The 23,782-nt window shown below is 43.3% G+C and overlaps 2 protein-coding genes across 4 annotated transcripts in view; one reads left to right on the top strand and one right to left on the bottom strand.

Moving 5' to 3' along the window:
* Szt2 (SZT2 subunit of KICSTOR complex) overlaps positions 1 to 2,616 on the bottom strand; it is a 57,354-nt gene extending 54,738 nt beyond the window's left edge. For both annotated transcript variants that reach the window (XM_048351062.1, XM_048351063.1), the window contains exon 1: positions 2,495 to 2,616. In XM_048351062.1, the coding sequence (XP_048207019.1) occupies positions 2,495 to 2,539 (45 nt within the window). In that variant the 5' untranslated portion in view covers positions 2,540 to 2,616. The remainder of the gene's footprint in view (positions 1 to 2,494) is intronic.
* Positions 2,617 to 2,620: 4 nt separating this feature from the next.
* On the top strand, positions 2,621 to 8,338 carry Med8 (mediator complex subunit 8). Of its 2 annotated transcripts, none has more exons than XM_048351090.1 (7): positions 2,621 to 2,751; positions 4,296 to 4,414; positions 5,082 to 5,226; positions 5,747 to 5,887; positions 6,065 to 6,146; positions 6,496 to 6,744; positions 8,050 to 8,338. In XM_048351090.1, the coding sequence occupies exons 1-7, from the start codon at positions 2,746 to 2,748 to the stop codon at positions 8,112 to 8,114; spliced, it is 807 nt and encodes a 268-aa protein (XP_048207047.1). In that variant the 5' UTR covers positions 2,621 to 2,745; the 3' UTR covers positions 8,115 to 8,338. The 2 variants fall into 2 exon arrangements, with proteins under 2 accessions (XP_048207047.1, XP_048207046.1); XM_048351089.1 differs by having other exon boundaries at positions 2,709 to 2,751; positions 4,277 to 4,414.
* The last annotated feature ends 15,444 nt before the right edge of the window (positions 8,339 to 23,782 follow it).

The following is a 23,782-nucleotide window of genomic DNA, read 5'->3' as shown; positions in this document are numbered from 1 at the left end:
CCTCCTCACTCTTTTATAGCACTTATAGGAAATACCAGTCTAACACTGCCATGTATTTACCCTGATACTTAACACGATTTTGAGTTCATAGCAGCACCCACAAAACATCTTAAGTATTTGATGATTTCCTAAATCTTACCATGCCAATTTTTAGGATCTTAACATCCTCTAAGCCACTTTCCTTTTAAAATTTATTGCATTCTCCTCATCCCCAGTCACATTTCCAGGAGCAGAACTCTTGGCTCCCTTTACTTTCTGAGATAAAATTTTCAGAAATTCAAATTAAGAACTTAATAAACATAGAAAGGGGATGTAACGTTAGGCATGGGTGGCTCATGACTATAATCCTAGCTACTAAGGAGGCTGAGATCTGAGGATTTCGGTTCAAAGCCAGCCCAGGCAGGAAAGGTCCTTGAGACTCTTATCTTCAATTAGCCATCAGAAAACCGTGCACTTGAGCACTGTGGCTCAAGTGGCAGAGAGCTAGCCTTGAGCTGAAGAGATCAGGGATAGTACCCAGACCCAGAGTTCAAGACCCAGGACCGACAAAAAAAAAAAAAAAAAAAAGGAAGGGATGTGGCTCAGGTAAAGCTCTTTGCCTAGCTAGCATGCAGGAGACTTTGGGTTCAATCCTTAGCACTGCAAACAAAAGCGCTTTTAACAAATGCTGTAAATTTTAGCTGTCAACTACTATTTATTTAACATTACATTTATGGCTTACATCAGTTTTCTGTAGAACAGTACTGCTTTTTAGATCATCTGCCTGAAAGACATGTTTTATTTACCCCACAGATTCTCATTTTAACCCATTCAGAAATAATATTCTAAATTTTTCAGTTTTTCTCAATATTGGTATTTCTCGTTCATGAGCTAATCCATCACACTTCTGAACATATCTTAATCTTTTCAACAAGGTAATTTCTTAATATCAACAATCAACCATATTCAATGTTGGGTGTCTCTCTCACACACATACCATTAAGGTAGACATTTGCCATCCTGTTACTACTTTATTTACACTACAATTAATCATGGTCTGGCTCCAGAATCTTAGCCTTAATAACTTAGTACTGTGTGTTACTTTATTATTTTTTTTCAAGCTAGTTCCCTCCCTCTTCTTACCTCCCCTGAGCCAGTCCTGGGCCTGAATTCAGGGCCTGGACACCTTCCCTGAGGTGCTTTTTGCTCAAGGCTAGCACTCCACACTGACACCACAGTTCCATTTCCAGCTTTTTTGGTGTTTAATTAGAGATAAGGGTTTCACTGACTTTCCTGCCCAGGCTGAAAGTACATTCTCAGTTCTCAGCCTCCAGAGCCTGGCTACTTTGTTACTTTTAATAGCTCTGTGCCTCAGTTATTTCCACTGGAAAGGAGGGGTTATGCTGGGGCTGGGAATATGGCCTAGTGATAAGAGTGCTTGCCTGACATACATGAAGCCCTGGGTTTGATTCCTCAGCACCACATATATAGAAATAGCCAGAAGCGGTGCGGTAACTCAAGTGGTAGAGTGATAGATAGCCTTGAGCAAAAAGAAGCCAGGGACAGTGCTCAGGCTCTAAATTCAAGCCCCAGGACTGGCAAAAACAAAACAAGAGGAGTTATGCTTTCTAGAATTCGGAGAAATATCAGTAAAGTGCTTAGAATGGTACCTGGCATGCAGTAAGTATTCAGAAAGTAATGGCCACTCTCTATATCATTATACACAACCCTTGTCCTTCTCATCACCTGCTATATTCTCTTGTAGTGCCTGGCATCTATCCAATCTAAGACACCCCCCCCCCCGCCCCCTTCAAATCTAAGAAACCTACAGTCTATTTCCCAGTGAAGAGGTCAGGTACTTCATCTTACTTTTCAGTTTTCTTCTTTGTAAATGAGAACATTGCCACCTTCCTTGCACAGATCTGAATGACAAAGTACATATACAGAGATAACTCATGTGCCTTTTTTGGCTTAATACATTTACATCACAGCATGGGACAGATATTTTATAAAGAAGGAACGGGGATCTGGGAAGTTAAGAGTTGCGCAGATCGCTAAATGGTAGCGTCAATAATTACAACGAGGTCTCACTTCGCGAGGAAACATTTTTCAGGAATCACGAGCGACAGAACTACATCAACGCATGTTTGTCTATTGCATTCCTGGCGTCTGATGAAATGCTGGAACCGGCAAAGACAGTCGGCTGCTAACCTGCCCACTAAAACGGGAACAATTAATTAAAACACGAGGTTTGTTAATACCACTACCATGAGGCCAACGTGCTGGCGACTAGGATAAAACTGCAGTCAATAAAACACAGAGTAACTTTTCTAGTCTCCGGAGGAAATCGCCGACCGTGATGGTTCGTCCAGCCTTCCGGGCCTGGGCTGGTCACTGGCCAGGCTATGCGGGAGGAGGCCTGAGCCACACCTGCCCTTCGAATCCGCCCCCTCGAGTCCGGGGGCCCAGAGCTGCGCACATCCATCCACCCACCCGCCCGCCCGCCCACCCTCACCTCCAGCTCCGGGTGCTCCGAGGCCATCGTACAGCCCACCAGCATCTGCCCTGCCCGGCCCGGCCCGGCCCAGGGAGGTAGTGCCTCTTTTGACCCCTGACCTAGCTACCTTTGCACCCAATAGGAACCGGAAGTCACTGGGAAGGCCGAGTTCTGAGCTCTCTGATTGGTGAATGAAGCCCTCTGGAGGCGGTGCCTAACAAGCGGAGAAACCGGAAGTGGAGGTCGCCGCTTCTATTTGGGCCGCTAGGATGCAGGTGAGGAGGGAACCTGGTTGATTCTATTGGCAGCTAGTTAACCTTGGGCAACCCGACTGAGAGTGGGCTGGCTGAGGACAGTGAAGAATTGGGACTGAGCGGAGTGGGCAGAACTCGTGGCTGTGGAAGGAAAGAGGACGTGGGGGGGGGGGGAGGAGGGTGAAGCGAGGCTTACGGGGACCGATAGCTGTGTCCCAGAGAGGTGGGGGTTGAGCCCGGCTGACAGAAGAGACAGCTCGGCTAACCTGGGAGGTAGTGAGGCAACACCGAGCTGCCGGGGTGTGAGAAAGGATCAGGTTGTCATTTGGAAAAGCTGAGATGAAATTCCAAGGAAAGACAGCTGAAGAAAGTGATGGGCTGACTCAGGCCAATCTGGGCTGTTGGATACAAGTGTAATAGGGAATCTGTAATTGGAGAGAGAAGCTGAGGGTTGAAGCTAAACGGTTTGTAATCTGATGCTGTGGGTGGAACCTAGAATCAAGTCCCTATCAGTCGCTGTGTGGGATTTGCAAGATGGTTTTGCATCATTCTTCTCAGCTGGTGCCCAATAATTGTTAAGTGTGAAGCACTGACATAAAATAGGAGAGCACAGATAATATATGACAAAGAAGTGATTTTTAGACTTCCCAGAGATAAGAAACACATTCAGGAATTCTTGGTTTTTGTTTTTCTTTTAGTGTTGGCACCTAGTAGTCTGTCACTGGGGTTTGAACATATTCTTACTCAGCTTCTTCCCTCCACCCCCCATGGGGTTAGTGTTCTACAATTTGAGCCACACCTCCACGTCTAGCTTTTGGCTGGATAATTGGACTTAAGAGACTTGCAATTTTGTCTGCTCAGGCTGGTTCTAAATGTCAGTTCTCAGACATCAGACATCTGAGTAGCAAGACATGACTAGGTGGTGTGACCAGATGGGGTGAGCCACCGATGCTCGGCTTTGGTAAATGTTTGTGGATGGTTGAGCTTGTGAAAGGAACACAAAAATATTAGCACAGAGTGAGTATACATTAAGTCATCAGGGAGAAGATTGAAATATCAATGGTAAGGATACATGAAGAGCTGAGAAGCAGGACAGAGCTAGTGTTCAGAATATACCTATGGTATAGACAGATTTTCCAGAGACTATGTGTTTGACAAAAATAGTCAGCTGGCCTGGAGAGTGGCTCAAGTAATAGGGGACCTGCCTAGCAAGCACAAGACCTTGAGTTCAAACCCCAGTACTGCAAAGCAGAAAATAGTCATAAGTCATATTCTAAGGCAGGGAAAAAAGTGTATATGTGGTTCAGAAGTACCCATTAGATAACTTTAGGAATTAGGTCTGACAAGTATTTCTCCGTGAAGCAGAACAGGGTATACCTAATGCTAAGTATACATGGATTAGGAGGTGTTAAGAGAAGAAATCAGTTGGTAGGAGGACTTGAGGTCAGAGTTGATGCTGTGTGTAACACAAATGCCAAAGATAGAAAACAACATACCTGTTCAGCTTTCTTCTGAATGTGTTATACTCATCTCTCTGGGTAACCAGCCTGTTACTATTGATGCAGAGGGAGGAGAAGCAGCTTGAGGCATCATTAGATGCACTGCTCAATCAAGTGGCTGATCTGAAGAACTCACTAGGGAGTTTCATTTACAAGTTGGAGAACGAGTATGACCGGCTGACTTGGTAAGGGTTGCCAGGGCAAGCCAGGGAGGGTTTCATGGGTGGGGGGAACCAGACCCCCTGATGGATAGGACATGTTCAGTGATGTAACCATTTATCAAACATCTTTTGATTTGGAAAGAGCTGAGTTGCCCAATATTTAATGCACAGTTTGGCTTACAGCCTCAATGGCAAGGAAGTAGAGAAATGCCCAGTTTCTTTAAACAGGTTGTTTCTAGGTTTTGGTTCTTTGATTTTAAAAAAATTTTAATTTATTTTATTTTTTGGTAAGGAGGTCTTCTTTCACTGGAGGACCAATCTTAGCTCTATTAGTGCTAGATTTGTTCCTATAGATGTGACTGAATGTTAACATCCAGCCTCCTCTGAAATAGTGGATACTATTTCTTCCCCTAGCTTCTCAGTTTTCACTTGTAACAGTATAGCCATGGTTCCTGTTTTGCCACTGTTCTCAACCCAGTCAAACTGTGAACTACTTTCTCCATCTATTTCAGAAATTGAAAGGGCATCCTTTTTTCAAAGCTACTCTTCCTGTTAGCTAATCTGGTTCTCATCCAGGCTAGTAGTCATCCAGCTATCAGGTGTTTGGGAGTGTTCCTAGTCTGACGGACCTCTTCAAGATTACAGGACAGAGAAAGAGCAGAACATTCTGACATATTTTTACCATTGCTAGGCCCTCTGTCCTGGACAGCTTTGCCTTGCTGTCTGGACAGTTGAACACTCTGAACAAGGTCTTGAAGCATGAGAAGACACCGCTGTTCCGTAATCAGGTCATCATACCTCTGGTGTTGTCTCCAGACCGGGATGAAGATCTCATGGTAAGAAGAGAAAAAGGATCCAACTTGGAAAAATAAGTTCTTAAATGAAAATTTAGAGCATAATTATGGATTAATTGTTCTGAAGCTCTGTGTGTGGGGTAGTAGGTGGCAATAAGAACCAAAGATTGTATTTTAGAAATCTTGCTTTTTTTTCCCCTTCTAGAAGTGAGAGAGCCACTCTCAAATACTCTAAAATTCTGAGGCTATGTCACCAAGGAAAAGAAAGACCTTTCTCTTGTGATACCGTTTTTGAGGGGGAAAAGGTCTGTCCTTTTGTGATCTTGTCTATTCCCATCTTTCAGTTATTTAATTAAAATGTTTCAGGGAGAGAGAGAGAGTGTTTAATTTGCCCTGAAGTATGATAGAGTTAGGTTATAAAAAGGCAAGTGAATGGGACAGTGTCCTAGGAAGCTAGTTACTCTGTCTCAGGTTGTGTTTTACATGAACATGCATTGTCTGCCTGTGAAAAGCAGGCTCAATCTTCTTGGACCCAATAGACCCAATAAAATTTGTGTTACAGCGGCAGACTGAAGGACGGGTACCTGTTTTCAGCCATGAGGTGGTTCCTGACCATCTGAGAACCAAGCCTGATCCAGAAGTTGAAGAGCAAGAGAAGCAACTAACAACAGATGCTGCCCGAATTGGTGCTGATGTAGCTCAGGTTGGACAGTGTCACTGATCTGTTGCCCTCATCCCTATCCCATCACAAGAAGAAAGCTATCACCACTAATAGGGATACACAGCTCATCCCACCTGGCTTGTCTATGAAAGCACAGAGAAGAAACTTCTCCATAACCATGTCTTGCTTACCTTAATCACTATCAAATTTGTGTTACAGAAGCAAATCCAGAGCTTGAATAAAATGTGCTCAAACCTTCTGGAAAAAATCAGTAAAGAGGAGAGAGAATCAGAGAGTGGAGGTAAGGAGGGGTTGGTGTTAAAACAGGCAGAGGTGTATAAGATCACTGGGCTAGGAATGGTGGTTCAGATGGTGAAGTGAAGACAACAGAACAGCATAAACTGCTTAGGGAAGGATTTGCATCCATGTTGTAGGTTTAAGGCCAGTCTTGGAGCACATCAGATAAATGACAAAGTGGGATGGAGACTCAATGATAGACTTGGGATCTTCTGGCTCTTTCCCTGAGTTGTAAGGGAGCCTAGATGCTACTGAAGTCAGAACTTCAAGTTTTGGCACTCATTACTGGTCTTTCAGCTGTTAAGTTTAGCTAAGCCAGACACATATTTCAGGATTGCCCACTTTTATTTCAGGTCTTCGGCCAAACAAACAGACCTTCAACCCTGCAGACACCAATGCCTTGGTAGCAGCTGTTGCCTTTGGGAAGGGGCTGTCTAATTGGAGACCTTCAGGCAGCAGTGGTCCTGGCCAACCAGGCCAGCCAGGAACTGGGACAATCCTTGCAGGAGCCTCAGGACTGCAGCAAGTACAGATGGGAGGTGCTGCAAGCCAGCAGCAGCCAATGCTTAGTGGGGTGCAAATGGCCCAAGCAGGTCAACCAGGTAAGGTGGCAGTGGTTGAACAAATACATAGGAATGAAGTATATGAACTAGGTCCCTAGCATTCTCAGACCTGAAGATTTTCCCTTTTCTATATTGTGACTCAATGCAAAAAAAAAAAAAAAAAAAAAAAGTGACTCAAAAAACAATTTTCAGCAGCTAAAAAAAAGCTCACTTGAGATTGTAATAGGCACCAGATAAAGAACTTTGTGTAGCAGAAACTACTCTTGCCTCCCACCCTCATCTCTTCTGTCTCAGTTGTCCTGTCCCATTTACTCAGGATATTAAGTGTGTGGTCAGTGTAGAGAAATCAGTAGTCAGATTTTAATCAAGACCATTTGGTAGGTAAATCACGAGTTGACAAGCAAGTACTTTTCCTACACAGGAAAAGTTGGTTTTCTCTTATTACTCTCTGTCTATTCCTGTTGCTCTTGGCTTCATACTTTTCTTTTTTCTTTTTTGTGCCAGGTTTAAGGCTTGAATTTGGGACCCAGGCACTGTCCCTAAGCTTTTTTTTCCCCTCAAGGCTAGCACTCTACTGCTTGAGCCACAGCTCCACTTCCAGTATTTTTGGTGCTTAATTGGAGATAAGAGTTTCATGGACTTTGCTGCCCCAGCTAGCTTCATACCACAATCCTCAGATCTCCTGAGTAGCTAGGATTATAGATGTGAGCCCCCAGCACCTGGATTCTTGTCTTCTTTTGTGTTCACTTTCTAGTATTTTTTTTTTGCCAGTCCTGGCGCTTGAACTCAGGGCCTGGGCACTGTCTCTGAGCTTCTTTTGCTCAAGGCTAGCACTCTACCATTTGAGCCATAGCGCCACTTCTGGCTTTTTCTGTTTATGTGGTACTGAGGAATTGAATGCAGAACTTCATGCATGCTAGGCGAGCACTCTACCTCTGAGCCACATTCCCAGCCCCTTTAGAATTTTAATAACAGTTTGGAGGAGTTAAGATGCAAGAAGCAGGGATTTATCCCAGACTTTCTAGGAAAAGATAAAACAACCCAAACCTTAAAATAAGAGCAGATAGTACCTTATTACCTATAATGTTAAACTGGTGCCCCAGGTTTAGCTGTCTTTTCCAGAAATAGATAAGCAGGAGACCATGCTCTGATTCCTGCCACTGCTCTACCAAATCATCACTTCCTCCTAGATAACTTTAGACAGGGATCTGATTGAAGAACCACATCCTTGATCTCTGCCAACTATGAGAGATGATGGCAGGACAGAACCCAAGAGACCACTTTTTTTGGCTTATTGTGAAAGTCTTACCTTGCTTCAGATATCTTTCTTTGTGTTCCTTTTAGGGAAAATGCCAAGTGGAATAAAAACCAACATCAAATCAGCTTCAATGCATCCTTACCAACGGTAGCATGGACAGCAGCCTCCACTCCCAGGTGATCTGTGGTGGGCAGTGAAATTACATTTTTCCTGTAGACCCCATAAAACGCATATAGGCTCTCAGCAACGCGTCCCAGCTTCACTGGTGAATAGCTATGTGACATTGAACAATGATGTAATTTTTCTGGTCCTGTTTTCTTATTTGTAAATGATGGTAATACCTACCTCATAAGGTTGTTGTGAGGATTAAAATGAGAAAAAAATTGTAAACAAACAAAACAACACTTAGCACAGTATGTGAAATAATGGGTACTCAATAAATGATAGTTTTTAAAGCCATTTTTCTGCCCCACCCTCCCCTAGTCCTTGATCCAAAACTCAACCTTACCTGATACTGCTCCATGTCAGTAGAGAAGCTGATAGACACAGGATCACATAAACCTGGGCTGATTTTATGCTTCCAGAAACCAAAGCAGCCTGTATGTCCTTGGAGGCATATTGTTTCTGTAAGCACTCCTGCTCATGTTCCATCCTGCTGGCCCTTTAGACTACAAGTGACGAAGTTTCTGGGCTAGGACAAACCTTGTACCTATAGCTCTGATAAGCGTGGGTCTGTGCTGCTCTTCATCTTCTGAACTGGCTTAATACAGCTTTTATTTGGAAAATAAGTAATAGTCTCCATCCTTTTTTTCTGCCCTATACACAAGAAGGAAGATGTCAAGGGACCAGTAGATAGGAGATTTCTCAGGAAGTGCCTTTCCCCCATTTCACCAAGCCACAGGCTCCAGTAGCTTTGCTTTTACAGAATTAAAGAACAGAGTGCTTTGGGCAGCCAGCAATGCTGCCTTTTTCAGCACTCCTTTATAGGCAGGAGCAGGGGTTAAGTCAGCAAAAGTAGACCAAAATTATTTCTCTATTAAATAAAGTTATTTATATTGATATTCACTGGCTCAGGGTTATCTAACAGCATTTTATGAGAGTTGATATAGGGAATGTCAACAGTGCTTCAAAAGCAATTCTAATTTGATCTCTATAAAACATTTCTTTAATTATTTTTGATCCCAGAGATTTCCAGTTTATACCCACCAGATGCTATTGTTTCTTCTCTTTTGTCACACACTGGTCCTTTGACCTTTGATCAGTATTAGACAATATTCTGCCAGACTGTGGCAGCAGAGGTCTGGAAAAGTGGTTCCAGATGTCATTTGGTCCATCAATACAAGTAAATGTGTCCACAAAGCTCAGTGACCACAATACACTACAGTAGGAGAGTCCGGCCATCATATCTTGGGCCCCAGACCTTTCTCCCACTTAAACAGACCTGACCTAACAGCCCATTGAGGTATTATCTTCTCAGCTCTTCCCTTCCACTCAATGTCAAAGCTAACTTCAATATTGGGTAGAGCACCAGCTGGATTTTTTTAGACCCCCAGATCATCTTCCAGTGAATGCTGTCTTTTACTCCACCATTGGTATCAACCCCAAAGACCTGTTGTTTTTGTGAGAGGGTCTCACTACAGCCCAGATCTGTGCAGAACTTGTAATCCTCCCCAGTTCTATAATTAAAGGCACAGACCAGCATACCTGGCTCTAAGCCCAAGTTTCTTTGTAGCCCAGGCTGATTCTGGGCCCCCATTCCCACCATCCTGTTGAAATGGGTTCCTTTTCCTTTCAAAGTAGAACATCTTCCAGCAGGAATAAATGCAAGGCCTCACTTACATTCTGTGCCCTTAAGAAACACTCCATGCTATGGAGGTGCTCACACCTCCAAAGTCATTCTAGGAGCACACGCTCTCATTTTCATCTCTTCCAAAAAGAAAACACAACTCCCTCTTGTCACAACTCCCTTTTGGGGCCCATATAACTTAGTGAACACCTCAATGGAGAAAATAGATCTTGACAGCCATGCCACTTGCTCCCTTGGGAGGGGGTGTATGTGGAGTTTCCTGTGAAAAGAAGAGGACATGCATGACAGTTCTCTACTCAGATTTAGATTGGCAAAAGGTGATTTTTGCCCTACTCTGGTATTCTTTTTTTCTGATTCTGATTGCCAACTTTTTCTCAGAGACTGCACTTTCTCCTACTTTTGGAAACTCTGGAACAAAGGATTATTATATGTTTCTTGATGGAGAAAGAAGAGGCAGCTGTGAAATTTCAAGTGCTTACATAGCACAGTTCATCCTGCTGAAGGCGGAAGGTTATTGAATCAATGTCAGTCTATCATCCATTGCCTAAGACTTCCCTCTCCAGTACTTCCCTGAAGCTAAGATTCATTCATTCATGAACCTCCTTCTACTCATTGCTCAGGTCACCTTGTTCTGTTTTCCTTCCAGTGCGGATTGCTGCCCTACTTAACAGGTTCCCCTCACTCAACCATTCACTGCTTTGGAAAACATCTAAGATTGATTGATAGGTTGTAGCCAAGTGCTCCATCTAGCTCTATAATGGATCCCAGCACATGGCCTGGATGGGGGGGGGGGGGGGGCGGGATGTGATTGTCCACCTCCTGTCCTGTAGCTACAAGGAAGAAGCCGAACTCTGCAAGAATGCCCTAGTGCAAGGCTCAGCTCTTTTCCCATTCTCTTTCCACCTCCCCCAGGCAGCTGGAAACAACTTCTCCCTTTGTCTGATTTTCTTGTGCAGAATAATCCTCCTTATGGACAATGTATTCTCTGTGTCTTGTGGACACAGGGGCCGTGTAAGCTGATCCCAGCACCAGGCAGGACAGGCTGAATCCTTCCAAACGCCCACCCTGGGTCAGCTCCTGATGACTGTCCATAGGAAACTACTAAGGGCTGTGTTTTCTATCTGCTTCAGATTTGGAATGGGGGTAGCCCCAGATGCTAAACCTTGTAGTTTAGTGTTGGCCAAGAATAGGACCAAGAGTTGTCCATTTTCTGGTCATGCTTGAGACTTCATAGCCCCAACTTACAGAGGTTTGATTGGCTCTTTTGTGAAAGTCTGGAATGCACGCACTTGGAAAAGTTTTGCCACCATGTAAATTAGAAAAGGTGGCAATTTTCCAGCCCATTTGACAAGACCCTAGTACTCCATCACATCACCATGTGCTTTGTCCTACAGGACAAACTTTTCTTTTTCCCTTGGACAATTTCTATTTCTTTTCCTTCCCTCCCTCCCTTCTAAGAACCCTCCTTCCCTCCCTCTCTTTCTTTCTCTTTTTCTTTTGGTGCCTGTACTAGGGTATGAACTCAGGCCTGGATGCTATCCCTTAGCTTTTTTTTTTTTTGCCAGTCCTGGGCCTTGGACTCAGGGCCTGAGCACTGTCCCTGGCTTCTTTTTGCTCGAGGCTAGCACTCTGCCACTTGAGCCACAGCGCCACTTCTGGCCTTTTCTATATATGTGGTGCTGAGGAATCTAACCCAGGCTTCATGTATACGAGGCAAGCACTCTTTACCACTAGGCTATATTTCTAGCCCCTCCATTAGCTTTTTTTTTTGCTCAAGGCTAGCACTCTACCGCTTGGGCAGCATTCTAGCAACAGCTCTACTTTTGACTTTTGATTTTTTTTTTTTCTGGTTAATTGGAGATAAGAGGCTCATAGACTTTTCTTCCTGGTCTGGCTTTGAACTGCAATTTTCAGCCTCCTAAGTAGCTAGGATTACAGGTGTGGGCCATCGGCACCTAGCTATTTTCTTTGTTCTTGAGTGTTTTCAGGATATCAGCTACTATTTGGATGTGGCAGCTTCCTAGGCACGGCTTACACGAGTTCCCTGACTATCTTGGGTCTCAGTGTTTTTTTTTGTTTTTTGTTTTGTTTTGTTTTTACCTAAGTGGTCCCATTGATCTTTCTAGGTTGAAAGTCTCTGACAAACTTGTGCAGGTTTTTTAGTTTTTGGTTTGGTTTGTTTTCCTTACTATAGGGCCATGCTATATAGTTAGGCCAATGTTTTCCTAGATCAATCCAAATTCCCTAAGTCCCCTCCAAACTGTTCCTAAAGTTCCCTTTTGCAACCAAGATCTCTGTAGGCCACTTCCCTAGCAGTTTTCAGGCTTTCATACTATTCTCTGATGAAGATTCAACAAAGAGATGTTTTTTTTTTTGTTTGTTTGTTTGTTTTTTTTGGCCAGTCCTGGGCCTTGGACTCAGGGCCTGAGCACTGTCCCTGGCTTCTTCCCGCTCAAGGCTAGCACTCTGCCACTTGAGCCACAGCGCCGCTTCTGGCCGTTTTCTGTATATGTGGTGCTGGGGAATCGAACCTAGGGCCTCGTGTATCCGAGGCAGGCACTCTTGCCACTAGGCTATATCCCCAGCCCCAAAGAGATGTTTTAACATCAAGGTACATGTATGTCAGAAATCACCTTCCTACACATACCTGTCTCTCCCATGTATAAGATGTATACATGGAGAAACTCCTCCAACAGAGGGAGAATTTAGACTTCTTCCCCATTATAGTAACTTCCCCTACTGAACTAAATATGAAGTACCCTGGGCCATTCCCCTTCCTACTTTCTTTCTGCCATTCCTCTGTCTTGCCTTGTTCACACCCTAATTCTTTAGTTTGTAGTCTTTTTTATTCTTCATTGTACTTTGTCCCTCCCCAGCATGTAAGCTATCTTTTGTTCATTTCTCTGACCACCTATTCTTTTTTTGTTGTTTTATTTATTTTTTGTTTTGGTCTTGGGCCTGGGTGCTGTCCTGAAGGTTTTTTTGCTTAAATCTAGCACTTCACCAGTTTGAGCTACAACTCCATTTCTAGTTTTCTGGGGTTAAGCATCTCAGGGACTTTCCTGCCTGGGCTGGCTTTGAACCATGATCCTCATGTCTCAGCCTCCTAAATAGCTAAGATTACAGGTGTGAGCCACCGGTGCCTGACTTGACCACCTATTCTGTGTGTGTGTGTGTGTGTGTGTGTGTGTGTGTGTGTGTGTGTGTGTGTACACATATACACATGCACAAGCTGGTCCTGGGACTTAAACTCAGGGTCTCACACTCTCAATTGTCTTTTTCAATCAAGGCTTACACTCTGCCACTTGAGGCATACTTTTACTTCTGGCTTTTGGATGGTTAACTTGAGGTAAGAGTTTCACACTTTTCTGCCCAGGATGGCTTTAATCATGATCCTCAGATCTCAGCCTCCTTAGCTAAGATTGCAGACAAGTATTGTTAGTACTATTACTTAATGTTTTTATGTGTCTTCGGTGTTACAAATCCTTATTGGCTCTATATGCCCTCTCTCTAACTTAATTCTTTTTTTCTTCAATATTGGGGTTTGAACTCAGGACTTCCCATGTGTCAGGCAGGTCCTCTACTACTTGAGCCACATCTTAGCCCTTGAATTATATTACCAAATTTCCTGACAGCATTTAACAATGCTGACCATTTCCTTTAAGTCTCTTTTTCTCTCAACTTCTATGGTACAAAGTTAACTTGTTCTTTCACCTCTGGCCATTCCTTTTTTTCAACTTCTAGACTTGAGACCTTCTGCATGCTTTGTGAATGTTTTTTCTCAAAGATTTGTCGTTAACCCTCTTTTCTTCCTGTGATAAGCCTATTCTCTCTATGACCACTATTCCTATGTATATAAACAGCCTGGATGTTTTTGCTGAGCTGCAGAATACCATCAAGTATCTGTACCTATAGGACTCCTTAGGTTATAGATGTACAAATCCAGCCATCCCCTCTCCCCCGTAACTTCTTTTTCCAGTTTTTCTGGGCATTATCTAAGCCAGGAATATGGGACTATCCTACACTCTTTCTCTTCCATGTCCCTACCTCTTCTATAGCTAATCAGATACTGAATCCTATCAGTTTGTCTCCTCAATATAATTCTGTTTATGATTCATTGGTATCCATCCTGCCTTACAATTAATACAGTGGGTCTCTCTCAATAAAAATATTCTTCAGACTCCCTTGTTCTAGTCCTGGAAATTCCATTTTCTCTTCTAAAAACCTTCCAGATTGACCTTTCAACAGTTCAGATCAGATCCTTTGATTAAAATTCTCTTGACAGTTTTCTTCCAGTGTTTCTAAGCTGGGGCCCACATACCTGGCAGTTTGGCAAGGGCAATGTGCAAAGCATGTGAAAATCACATGATAAATTCATCCCAAAGTGTTCATTTTACTTGAGGGCAGGCAGTTTAAAATAAGGAGTGCAAATTTACTTCTTATTTATTTTTTGGTTGGTGATGGGGCTTGAATTCTGGGCCTGGGCGCTGTTCTTGAGCTCTTCAGCTCAAGGCTAGTGTTCTCCCACTTGAGCCACAGCACCGCTTCCAGTTTTCTGGTGGTTAATTGGAGATAACAGTCTCATGAACTTTCCTGTTGGCTTTGAACTGAGATCCTTAGGTCTCAGCCTCTTGAATATCTAGGATTATAGGCATGAGCCACCAGCACCTGGGTAAGAAGTATTTAGTATTCATGCATTATTATCAGGAAATAGTCTTCAAAGAATTCCTGCTCATCTGAAGAACTTCAGAGTTAGACACCAGATTCCTTAGCAATATTTACCCATTGGAAAAGTTTTTAGAAATAGCTCACATTTCCTGGAAAGGCAAGTAAGAGTCTATGATACAGCCCCCTACCTCCTCCTGTTTCACCTTCGATATTGCGGTGGGAACAGCTTAGTTTCCAGAAGGTAATTGACTTTCAAGCCTCCAGTCCTTTATCTCCACTACTCCTCTATGTTGTACCCTCATGCTATCTGACAAAAACTATCTTTCAAAACTCAGCTCTTAAATCACTGTGATACTTTCTAATGTTCCAGGCTGTTCCCAGCTCAATGCTACTCCCACTGGAAAAGGTCAGTCACCTCCTCTATTATGCTTCACCTTTGCACCTTGTGCAAATCTATTCTAGCTCTTACTATACTTTATTGTCTGAGTACCCTGTTTCAAGTCTAAATACCCTGAACTGTCAGTTTGATCATACTTCTTCTACCTGAGAACAATGTGATCTTTGGCAAGATAATGTGTGCCTGACATATTATAGCATCTGGCCTATCAGAAACCCTAATAATGGGAGTATTGTTGTTTCCATTGTGATATAGCTTTGGAGAGGTAACATAAAGTAACAAGTTGAATGAATAGATTATATTGGCAGAATACCTATAGGTTTATTTTTTTGCCAGTCCTGGGGCTTGAACTCAGGGCTTGGGCACTGCCCCTGAGCTTCTTTTGCTCAAGGCTAGCACTCTATCACTTGAGCCACAGCACCACTTCCAGCCTTTTCTGTTTATGTGGTACTGAGGAATTGGACCCAGGGCTTCATGCATGCTAGGCAAGCACTCTACCACTAAGCTACATTCCCAGCCCCAAATGCTTGGGTTTAAATCTTTGCACAGTCACTAGCTGTGTAGCCTTGAGTAGTTACTTCTCTCTGCCTCCAATTCCTTAGTCCTATAGAGGATAGGACTATAGAGGATAGGCTAGGAGACTTCAGTAGGTCAATGCATATAAAGTGCTTAAGATAGTTCCTGACAATCCGAGAGCCTCAGTACACATTAGCTAGCCCCACAACATTAGTCATTGTTTGAATAAATGATTGACAACTCCTTCTGAGAGGTTGGAACTTCTTCCTGAAGCTTTCCTGTGCCTCAGAAACTGTCCTCAGGAGGCACATTTTGTGCCAGTTTTGTTTCCCATGGTATCTCCCTAGCAATTAGTACAGAGAAGGCCCTGGAACATTTTTATATGGGATAGCCTAACATGACGAATCAATTTTGTGTCTTTTTTTTGTGACTTTTATTTCTCCTACTTAGATGTTACCTGAGTTCTCTTAAGCCACAGTTTGGTCTTAAATTGTATCATTTTGAGTTGAGCCTCAATGATAAGCTCCTTCACCTAAAATGTTCTTTTAGAAAAATTACTTCTAAAAAGTATCTCCTGCCTGTCCAGGCTAGCTAAAGACTCAGTTCCATAGTCTTCCTGCATTCTGTTCTAAACAGGGATCCTTCACTACTGATAGATTTTTCTCTGTAGTTGTGATGGGTCTCTACCTTTCTGGTCTATGCTTGTTTGCTAGGTCAGGCTCAAGTCACCACGAGCTTCTCTGTCTGGATGTCAAAACCAGAGCTCTTTGGTCCCATGCTTATCTTTCATTCTTGCCATCAACAACCCTTCACTCCTTGGCTCGTACCATCTCTGCCTTCCTTGTCACTTTGCTGTAAGTGTTCTCAGCTATAGCCATATAGAAATACCTGGCGGGGGTGGTGGGGTGTCAAGAGCTGCCTCAGTTCCCATGACTTAACATACTCACTCCAAATATCTGTCCCCTTTCTTGCTCCCTTGTTCATATGGTGGATAATTCATCCTTTCAGTTTAAATGTCACCTACTTCATGTATACCTGACTATTCTCAGACTACCTGTGAACCCTCTACGCACTTCCATTACAGCACTCATAATTCTATTGCAATATTTCCTTTGAGATAAGATCTTGCTATTTTGCCCAGTACCCCAGGCTAACTTGGAACACACCATATAGACAGTGCTCACAATGGATTCACAGTTCTCCTGCTTCTATCTCCAAAGTGCTGGGATTATAGGCATATGCCACCATGCTCAGCTCCATTGAAGTTTTTTTTTTTAATAAGTTCAAATGCTGGCTGTGGCACCAATTGTGGGATCTTGAACAAGTCATTTCATTTCCAGGAATCTCTGCAGAAGGCAATGATGGTACTGATCTCAAAGAGTACCTTCAATCAAGCAGATTTAAAATTTAAAAATTAAGAAGCCTAAGCTTCTAAGAAGAACATTCAACATTATTCAGGTACATAGTTATCCTTCAAATGCTATTATTTTCCTCTTGTTCTTTCTCCTGAGAAATTACTTTCATTCCATAAAATTGTTTTTTTGGTTTTTTTCACTCATGGAACTTGAACTCGGGGGTTGGGTGCTATCCCTTATCTCAGCCTCCTGAGTAGCTAGGTTTATAGGCATGACCCACCAGTGCCCACCTATAAAACTTGTTTTTGGTTACAACACCTTACAGTTAGAAGGCATTATGGTTGTCTAATAAAAAAATAGGATCTATACTTGTATTTGGGTTATATGGATGGTTTTTGATAGGCCTAAGGACTTAAATGTCTGAGCAGTCTGTGTTTCTCCACTCTACATCATGTAGCTCACCTCATGGAAGAAGTTGATTTGCTAGATGAAATGCCATTAAGAGCTTGGGTTAGTAGGGGATAGGGCGGGCAGCAGTATTAATGAGCTCAAGGAGAAGGGAGGAATTCCTTAAAAGAAATAAAAGCTAAGGATAGGCAAATGTCTGAACACAACCAAAGTTAAACCAAAGCTAGAGCTCCCATAGTACTATTGCTTTCATTTCACCTCTTTAGAAAATCCTAATCCTTTCATATTTTTCTTGAGTCCCATCGTTTCTCCTGAATTTGCAGTATCCTGTTGCAGATTGTTGGCTGTGCTATCTCACCTCACTCTCGGAGTATTCCAAACTACATTCATGTTCTCTATGTGTTCCACCTGTGTTACCCAGTGTGCCCACCTTGTGTCACTTCTGGGCCCACTCTCTGCTTTATCACCACTTCCTTCTCTCCACTATTGATCTAGGTCAGTCCTTGCTGTGTCACATCTGCACACCTGTATCCCTGAATGGGTCCCAGCGGCTCTCCTTCTCTTTCTATTTTCCTCTTGATAATATACCTTGGTGGCAAGTTTGTCTTTCAAAGCACAGTGGGGATCAAATCAACCTAAAAAATCTTCAGAGATGGTCTTATACAAACAACACCTTATTTTCTATCCAAAATCATGACTTTAGGCCAACCTACTTTGTTTTGTTTGCAGTACTGGAATGGTTTTCTGCTTGCCAGGTAGGCACTCTACCACTTGAGCCATGTCTCCAACCCTTTTTGCTTTGGTTATTTTTGAGATAAGAGTCTTGCTTTCAAAAACCTAGACTAGCCTGAACTGCAGTCCTTCTATTTATGTTTCCCATCATAGCTAGGATCATATGTTCATGCTACCACCTCCAGCTTTTTCTATTGAGATGAGGTGTCATGAATTTTTGACTGTTGTTGAATCTCCAATCTCAGCCTTCTGCTTAGCTAGAATTATAAACATGAGCCACCACATTGGACTCCCACCTACTTTTTAACCTATTATATGAAGACCTTTCATTCACCATTTGCTTTAAACAAACAGAATCCCTTACAGTTCTCTGTACTTGTCTTATGCTTTTCTGGTTCTATCCATCCCTTTGCCCTATGTATTTTCCTTTGCCTGAAATACTTATGTGTTGCTTCATGCTTGCTTGCTGTGTAAATCAACTTCTCTGATTTCATGTTCTTCATCTGCTAAGAGGGATAATAGTACCGACCTTACCAGGTTCAATAAGAGCAGATGGAAAGCAGCTTGTCAAAGAAAGAATGGGATAGAATACTATACTTCTCTTTTCTCCCCCTCGTCCTTCTCACATATCTTGCTAACTCTCCTTCCATCCTTATAGTCTGCTCTGGCTTATTCGCAAACAAAAAGCCACCCCTTTTCTCTCTTCAGGAAGCTTCCCTCCCCTTTCCTGTGTTTCTTGAGTTCAGTGAACACTAAATGCTACCCATAGTATGTGGCACTGGCTACCCAATGACCTTTTAGAGATCCAGGCACACCTTCAAATTCAAATGAAGAGGAGCATTTGTCTGTAGTTTATCCTTTCTGCAAGTCTCATGTATTTCCAGCCTCAGTCTATGATCCCAATGTCCACAGGAAGAGGACACAAGTTAGCTGACTGAAGCTCAGAGACATGAGGAATGATTAACTGGCAAACCCTTTGCCCTCATCTCAGCTCCCCTGTCCTCATGGATACAACCTTCCTTCAGCTCCTCTGTGTGGGTAATAGGTAGAAAGTGCCTCTTGCTGTTGCAAGATGGGGAAGAGAGAATTTTGACACAGACCCCAGGAAACTTCTCTCAACTCCACCTGCTATTCCTACTGCCCCTTGTCCAAGATTGTCACTTCTTGTTCTTTGTAGTTGATTGCATGGTATATCCAATACTGTCTTCTCTCCACTGTTCCACTCACTTGCTCACTCACTCACACAAACAAGTAGGCATATTCTGCTTTCTTCTTCACTGCCATTGCTACTTCTCTGATTCCACTTCCACTTAATTTTTGTACAGAAACACAGAGCCTCAAAAAATTATGGTAATAGATAGAGTTGGTAGAGTTTCTACAGGGGGCAGCTTGCAAGCTGAGAAAGCACATCATGTTTTATCTTCTGGGGCAAGATGACAGAGAAGGGCCCCTTCAAGAACAGTGAGTGGAGAGTGAGTCAGCCTGGGTGGGACCCAGGGGGAAGTCATCACCTTACTTCCCATGAGTCAGGAAGGCTTCACGAAAGAGGTGGAATTTTAGCCAGTACTTCATCCTCATCCTGAACCTGCGGGTTCAGTTTCTCCAGTTTGTCAGCTCACCCCAACCTGATTTTTCTTTCTGTCTAACCTTCCCTGTGTCTTCTCACCTCCAAGTCCTTGCCCCAGTCTCATTTCCTGCTGTCTTCCCTCCTTCTTCCCTAAAGTCTGCTGGGAGCTGAGCTTGGTGGTGCTGTCTGTAATCCCAGTACTGGGGAGGCAACATCCCAAATTCAAGGCCAGCCTGGGCTACATAGTGAGACCTTGTCTCAAAACAGAGGGCCTAAGCTCTGCTAGAGAATATCATTCCTCATTGTCCTCCTACTCTATGGGGCCTTCATCTGTGTCCACTGAGCCTACCCAGTATCTATCATCATTGGTATTAGACTTTTACCAGTTCCTAAAATTCTTAATACCTACATGCTCAACGAATGTCTCACCATCTGACTAAAGGGAACATTGACTCCTTTAGATAAAAACTTCTTTGATTTCTCCCAATCCACTCACAGACTTACTCTTCATTGCTATGTGTTTCAGTCCATAGCCAAGGCCAAGGTCTCTTCCTGTATGGTAGATCCCATATTCTCTTCCACAAATATAAACAGGCTCCAGCCTTTTCCTATTAAAAAAAAGCCATTAGAATCAATCTGGAGATAAGAGCTAGGCACTGATATTATCCCCAGATAGTTCTAATGTGCAGCTGAGCTGAAAAATAAAAACAGGCTAGGCATGGTGGCACACATTTGTAATCCCAACACTTAGAAAGCTGAAGTGGGAGGACTGAAGTAGGAGGATTGTAAACCACCTGTATAGCAAGCCTTTGTCACACACACACACACACACACACACACACACACACACACACTACCCTTACTTAACTATGGCCACAAGGTTCTTCAAATTACTTATGTCTACCTTCCCTGCCTTCAGATATATGTTCCTGTCTGTTTGGAAGGCCTTTTTCTGCATTCTAGAAAGGGTTTTTTAATGCTCACCGTAGGCATCAATTTTGTAAAGTCTTTAAGAATTAACCCCCACTTTGGATTAACACCTGCCCTCAGTGCTTTCATAACCCTCTGTGTTTATCTCTGTGGAAATACTATATGCTACTGGAGTTATTTATTTTTATGTTTGTCTATTCTGTTAGGGAGTTTAGCAAGAATCTCAAAGGCATAAATATATCATTTATCACGATTTGGGTCTGTTATCAGATAGTGAAAGATGTTTTCTCTTAAGAAGAACAGAATAAAGAGTCTTTGAGAATATTTTTCATTTAGTCAGCCAGCATTTATGTAGGTCCTGTCATGGTAATTTATCAGTGTGGCCCAAGTGAATAAATGTATAGCTGAAGTTTCCTGTCACTAATATGTTTGGACTTTGGGACAGACTCATATTCTATAATAGTCTTCTTTATCTTCAGTAGAGTGCTTTTAGAGTATAGTACTTTTAAAGCAGTGCTTGGCACACAGTAAATTATTTAGGAAAAATTTGTTAAGTGAATGCTTATGAATCCACATACATGCATATGCCTTGTTAAGAAATTGGGCTGTTTCCCCAGCTTGTCTGGTCTTTTATTTATTTATTCATTTTATTTGTCTTTACAGAGTCTCTCTATTTAGCCCAAGCTAGCCTCAAATTCGAGATCCTTCTGCATCAGTCTTTCCCAAGTGGTGGAATTTACAGCTGTGTTTCACCACATCTAATTCCTGCCATGTCTATTAATATTGAGAAAGTGATAATGCAAAGTACTTTACATGAGTTATCTCCTTTAATCCTCCGAATAATTCTGAGATAGGTACTATTATTTCCATTTTATAGTGCTCCTGTAATATATATAAGGTAACACAGGTACTCACTGGACCATTTAAACTCATGACCTGGAGTCAGATCTGACCTCAAAGCTACTAGAATATACTTGGAAAACATTAGGCTTTAATGTCTTAATTAGTCCATAAATATTAATTGACTTAATGAATACTGACCTTAAGGGAAGTAGAAACATTTGAATTCTTCCTGTCTTTCCACTTGACTCTGGGTAATTTGATCTCTTCTTTCTTACTTTGTCTCATTCGCTCTACTGTCTCCCGATAAACATGATGGACAATGAACTGGGCCAGATGATGGAGATTCAAAGATGACTAAAATATGAGCTCCCTAGCTGGGTGCCGGTACACCTGTAACCCTAGCTACTCACGAGGCTGAGATCTGAGGATCGCAGTTCAAAGACAGCCCAGGCAGCAAAGTCCATGAGCCTCTTATCTCCGTTTAACCACCAGAAAACTGGAAATGGAGCTGTGGCTCAAGTGGCAGAGCACTAGCCTTGAGCTGAAGAGCTCAGGGACTGCACCCAAGCCTAGAGTTCAAGCCCACTTGTGGGGTGGGGGGGGAGTGGATGGGGAGGGATAGGAGCTCCCCTACTAAAACTATGAGAGTTTCCTTTTTCCTTTGTCAGCATCCTTTTCCCTTCTATTCATCTTAAAGGAAAGAAGGAACCAATAGGGCTGAACTTATCATTGGGAAGGGAATGTAGGTATTACATCACAGGAAAATTTTTGGAGGAAATGAAGACAGAAAATTGTCTGGGAAACTGGACTGTACCCTTGTGAAAGTCAGGGGGTAAGGCTTAAAGGTTGGAATAGTATGAAATAAATTGACCTCTGTGTGTATGTGTGTGTGTGTGTGTATGTATGTGTGTGTGTATGTGTATTACAGGAGCTTGAACTTGGGGCACTGTCCCTTAGCTTTTTTGCTTGAGGCTAGAGCTCTACCACTTGAGCCAGCTTTTTTGGGGGTAAATTGGAGAGAAGAGAATTTCCTGCATGGTATTATTTCAAACCACGACATTCAGATCTCAGCCTCTGGAGTAGCTAGGATTGTAAGTATGAGCCATCTGTGTGCAGCTAGGCTGACATTCTTGGAAGACAGTTAAAGCACAGGGGTAGCTCTGAAGAGTGATATAGGTAGAATGAGAGGACCAGGTAGAAGACTAGATCAAATAGCACCTTAATATACAATGCTAAGGAGATTGAATCATTGCAATAGTTGGATTTTATTTTGGTTGCTATTTCCTGTCAAGAATAGGTACTAATGGGGCTGGGAATATGGCCTAGTGGCAAGAGTGCTTGCCTCCTACACATGAAGCTCTCGGTTCAATTCCCCAGCACCACATATATGGAAAACGGCCAGAAGGGGCGCTGTGGCTCAGGTGGCAGAGTGCTATCCTTGAGCGGGAAGAAGGCCCAGGACTGGCAAAAAAACAAAAACAAAAAAAAAGAATAGGTACTAATGAACTGGCTTAGAGATGTATTTTGGCTCTAGGATGAAAACAACCATGTAGCCACTACCTCTTTCTTCAGTCTGAATTCTGTTCACATTTATATCATCCAATTTTGCAAGTGGTTCCTGAATCACTTATGCAAAGCACTGTTTCAGGAGCTGGAGATAGAGGTTTCATTTTACTGACACCTGGTTCTTACCTTCAGTGATTCAGTCTAGTTAGCCAGTGTATGGAAGTCGGGGCCAGAGAGCATAGAATTGATAACTAAATAGGCAGGTGGTGCATCTTGAGGAAATTCCCACATTGTCTGCCTCTGCCAATCCCATCTGTTTCCTGTTATGTTTCTCTAGGGAGACTTGGCAAACTATGAGGGTAGGGACTGTGTCACCAGAGCTTAACATGGTCATGAATACTACAGGTGGTTAATATATGCTTCAGTTCTCTGCTTCTAGAATAAAAATCAGAATGCCTCATTTGGTCTTCAGTTCCTACATTCAGCTACAGCCAACTTCATTTCCATCTCTTTTCCCCCTTTCACTACCTTGCAGGCCAGTTTAGTCCGTGATTCATGGGTTTGCCTCTAGCAGCTTCTATTCTCTCACCTCCGTTCCAGAAAACTGGTGCTCCTAACATGGAGCTCATCCAAGTTTATGGGCTTGGAGAGGGTTAGTTTCTGTGGCCAGCTGCTCCCTCCCACTAAGCCCTCTGGGCCACCGGAATCAGCCTTCAATACGCACAGCTGGACCTGCCTCCCCACCCCTCCCCTGCCGATGGGTTGTTGCAAGGAAGAGATGCTCTTTGGGGTGATAGCTGAACCTTGGAACTTTCCCCAGAGTTCTAAGCTGCGCCTGCCTCAGACAGCAGATGTTGTGGGGCCTGTGGCTGGGCTGGTTAGAAGACCAAGAATGGGACCGTTGAAGGCTGTGCTCTCCAGGCGGGCCAGGCCTCAGCCACGGGCAAGGCGGGCCCAGGGAAGGGGTGGGGAGCCGGGGCTGGGTGTGCTTCCTGCCCCAGGATCTGACGGCCCGCCCCTGCCCCCGCCCCAGCGGCCAAGCCCGCGCTGGACGGCCCTCCTGCCTAGGCCGGCCGCCCAATCAGCAGGC

The sequence above is a fragment of the Perognathus longimembris genome, chromosome 7 (assembly GCF_023159225.1).
Source record: "Perognathus longimembris pacificus isolate PPM17 chromosome 7, ASM2315922v1, whole genome shotgun sequence".
NCBI classification, from domain to species: domain Eukaryota; kingdom Metazoa; phylum Chordata; class Mammalia; order Rodentia; family Heteromyidae; genus Perognathus; species Perognathus longimembris.
Note: the sequence above shows the minus strand (reverse complement) of the source record. Positions and strands in the feature narration are given on the sequence as shown.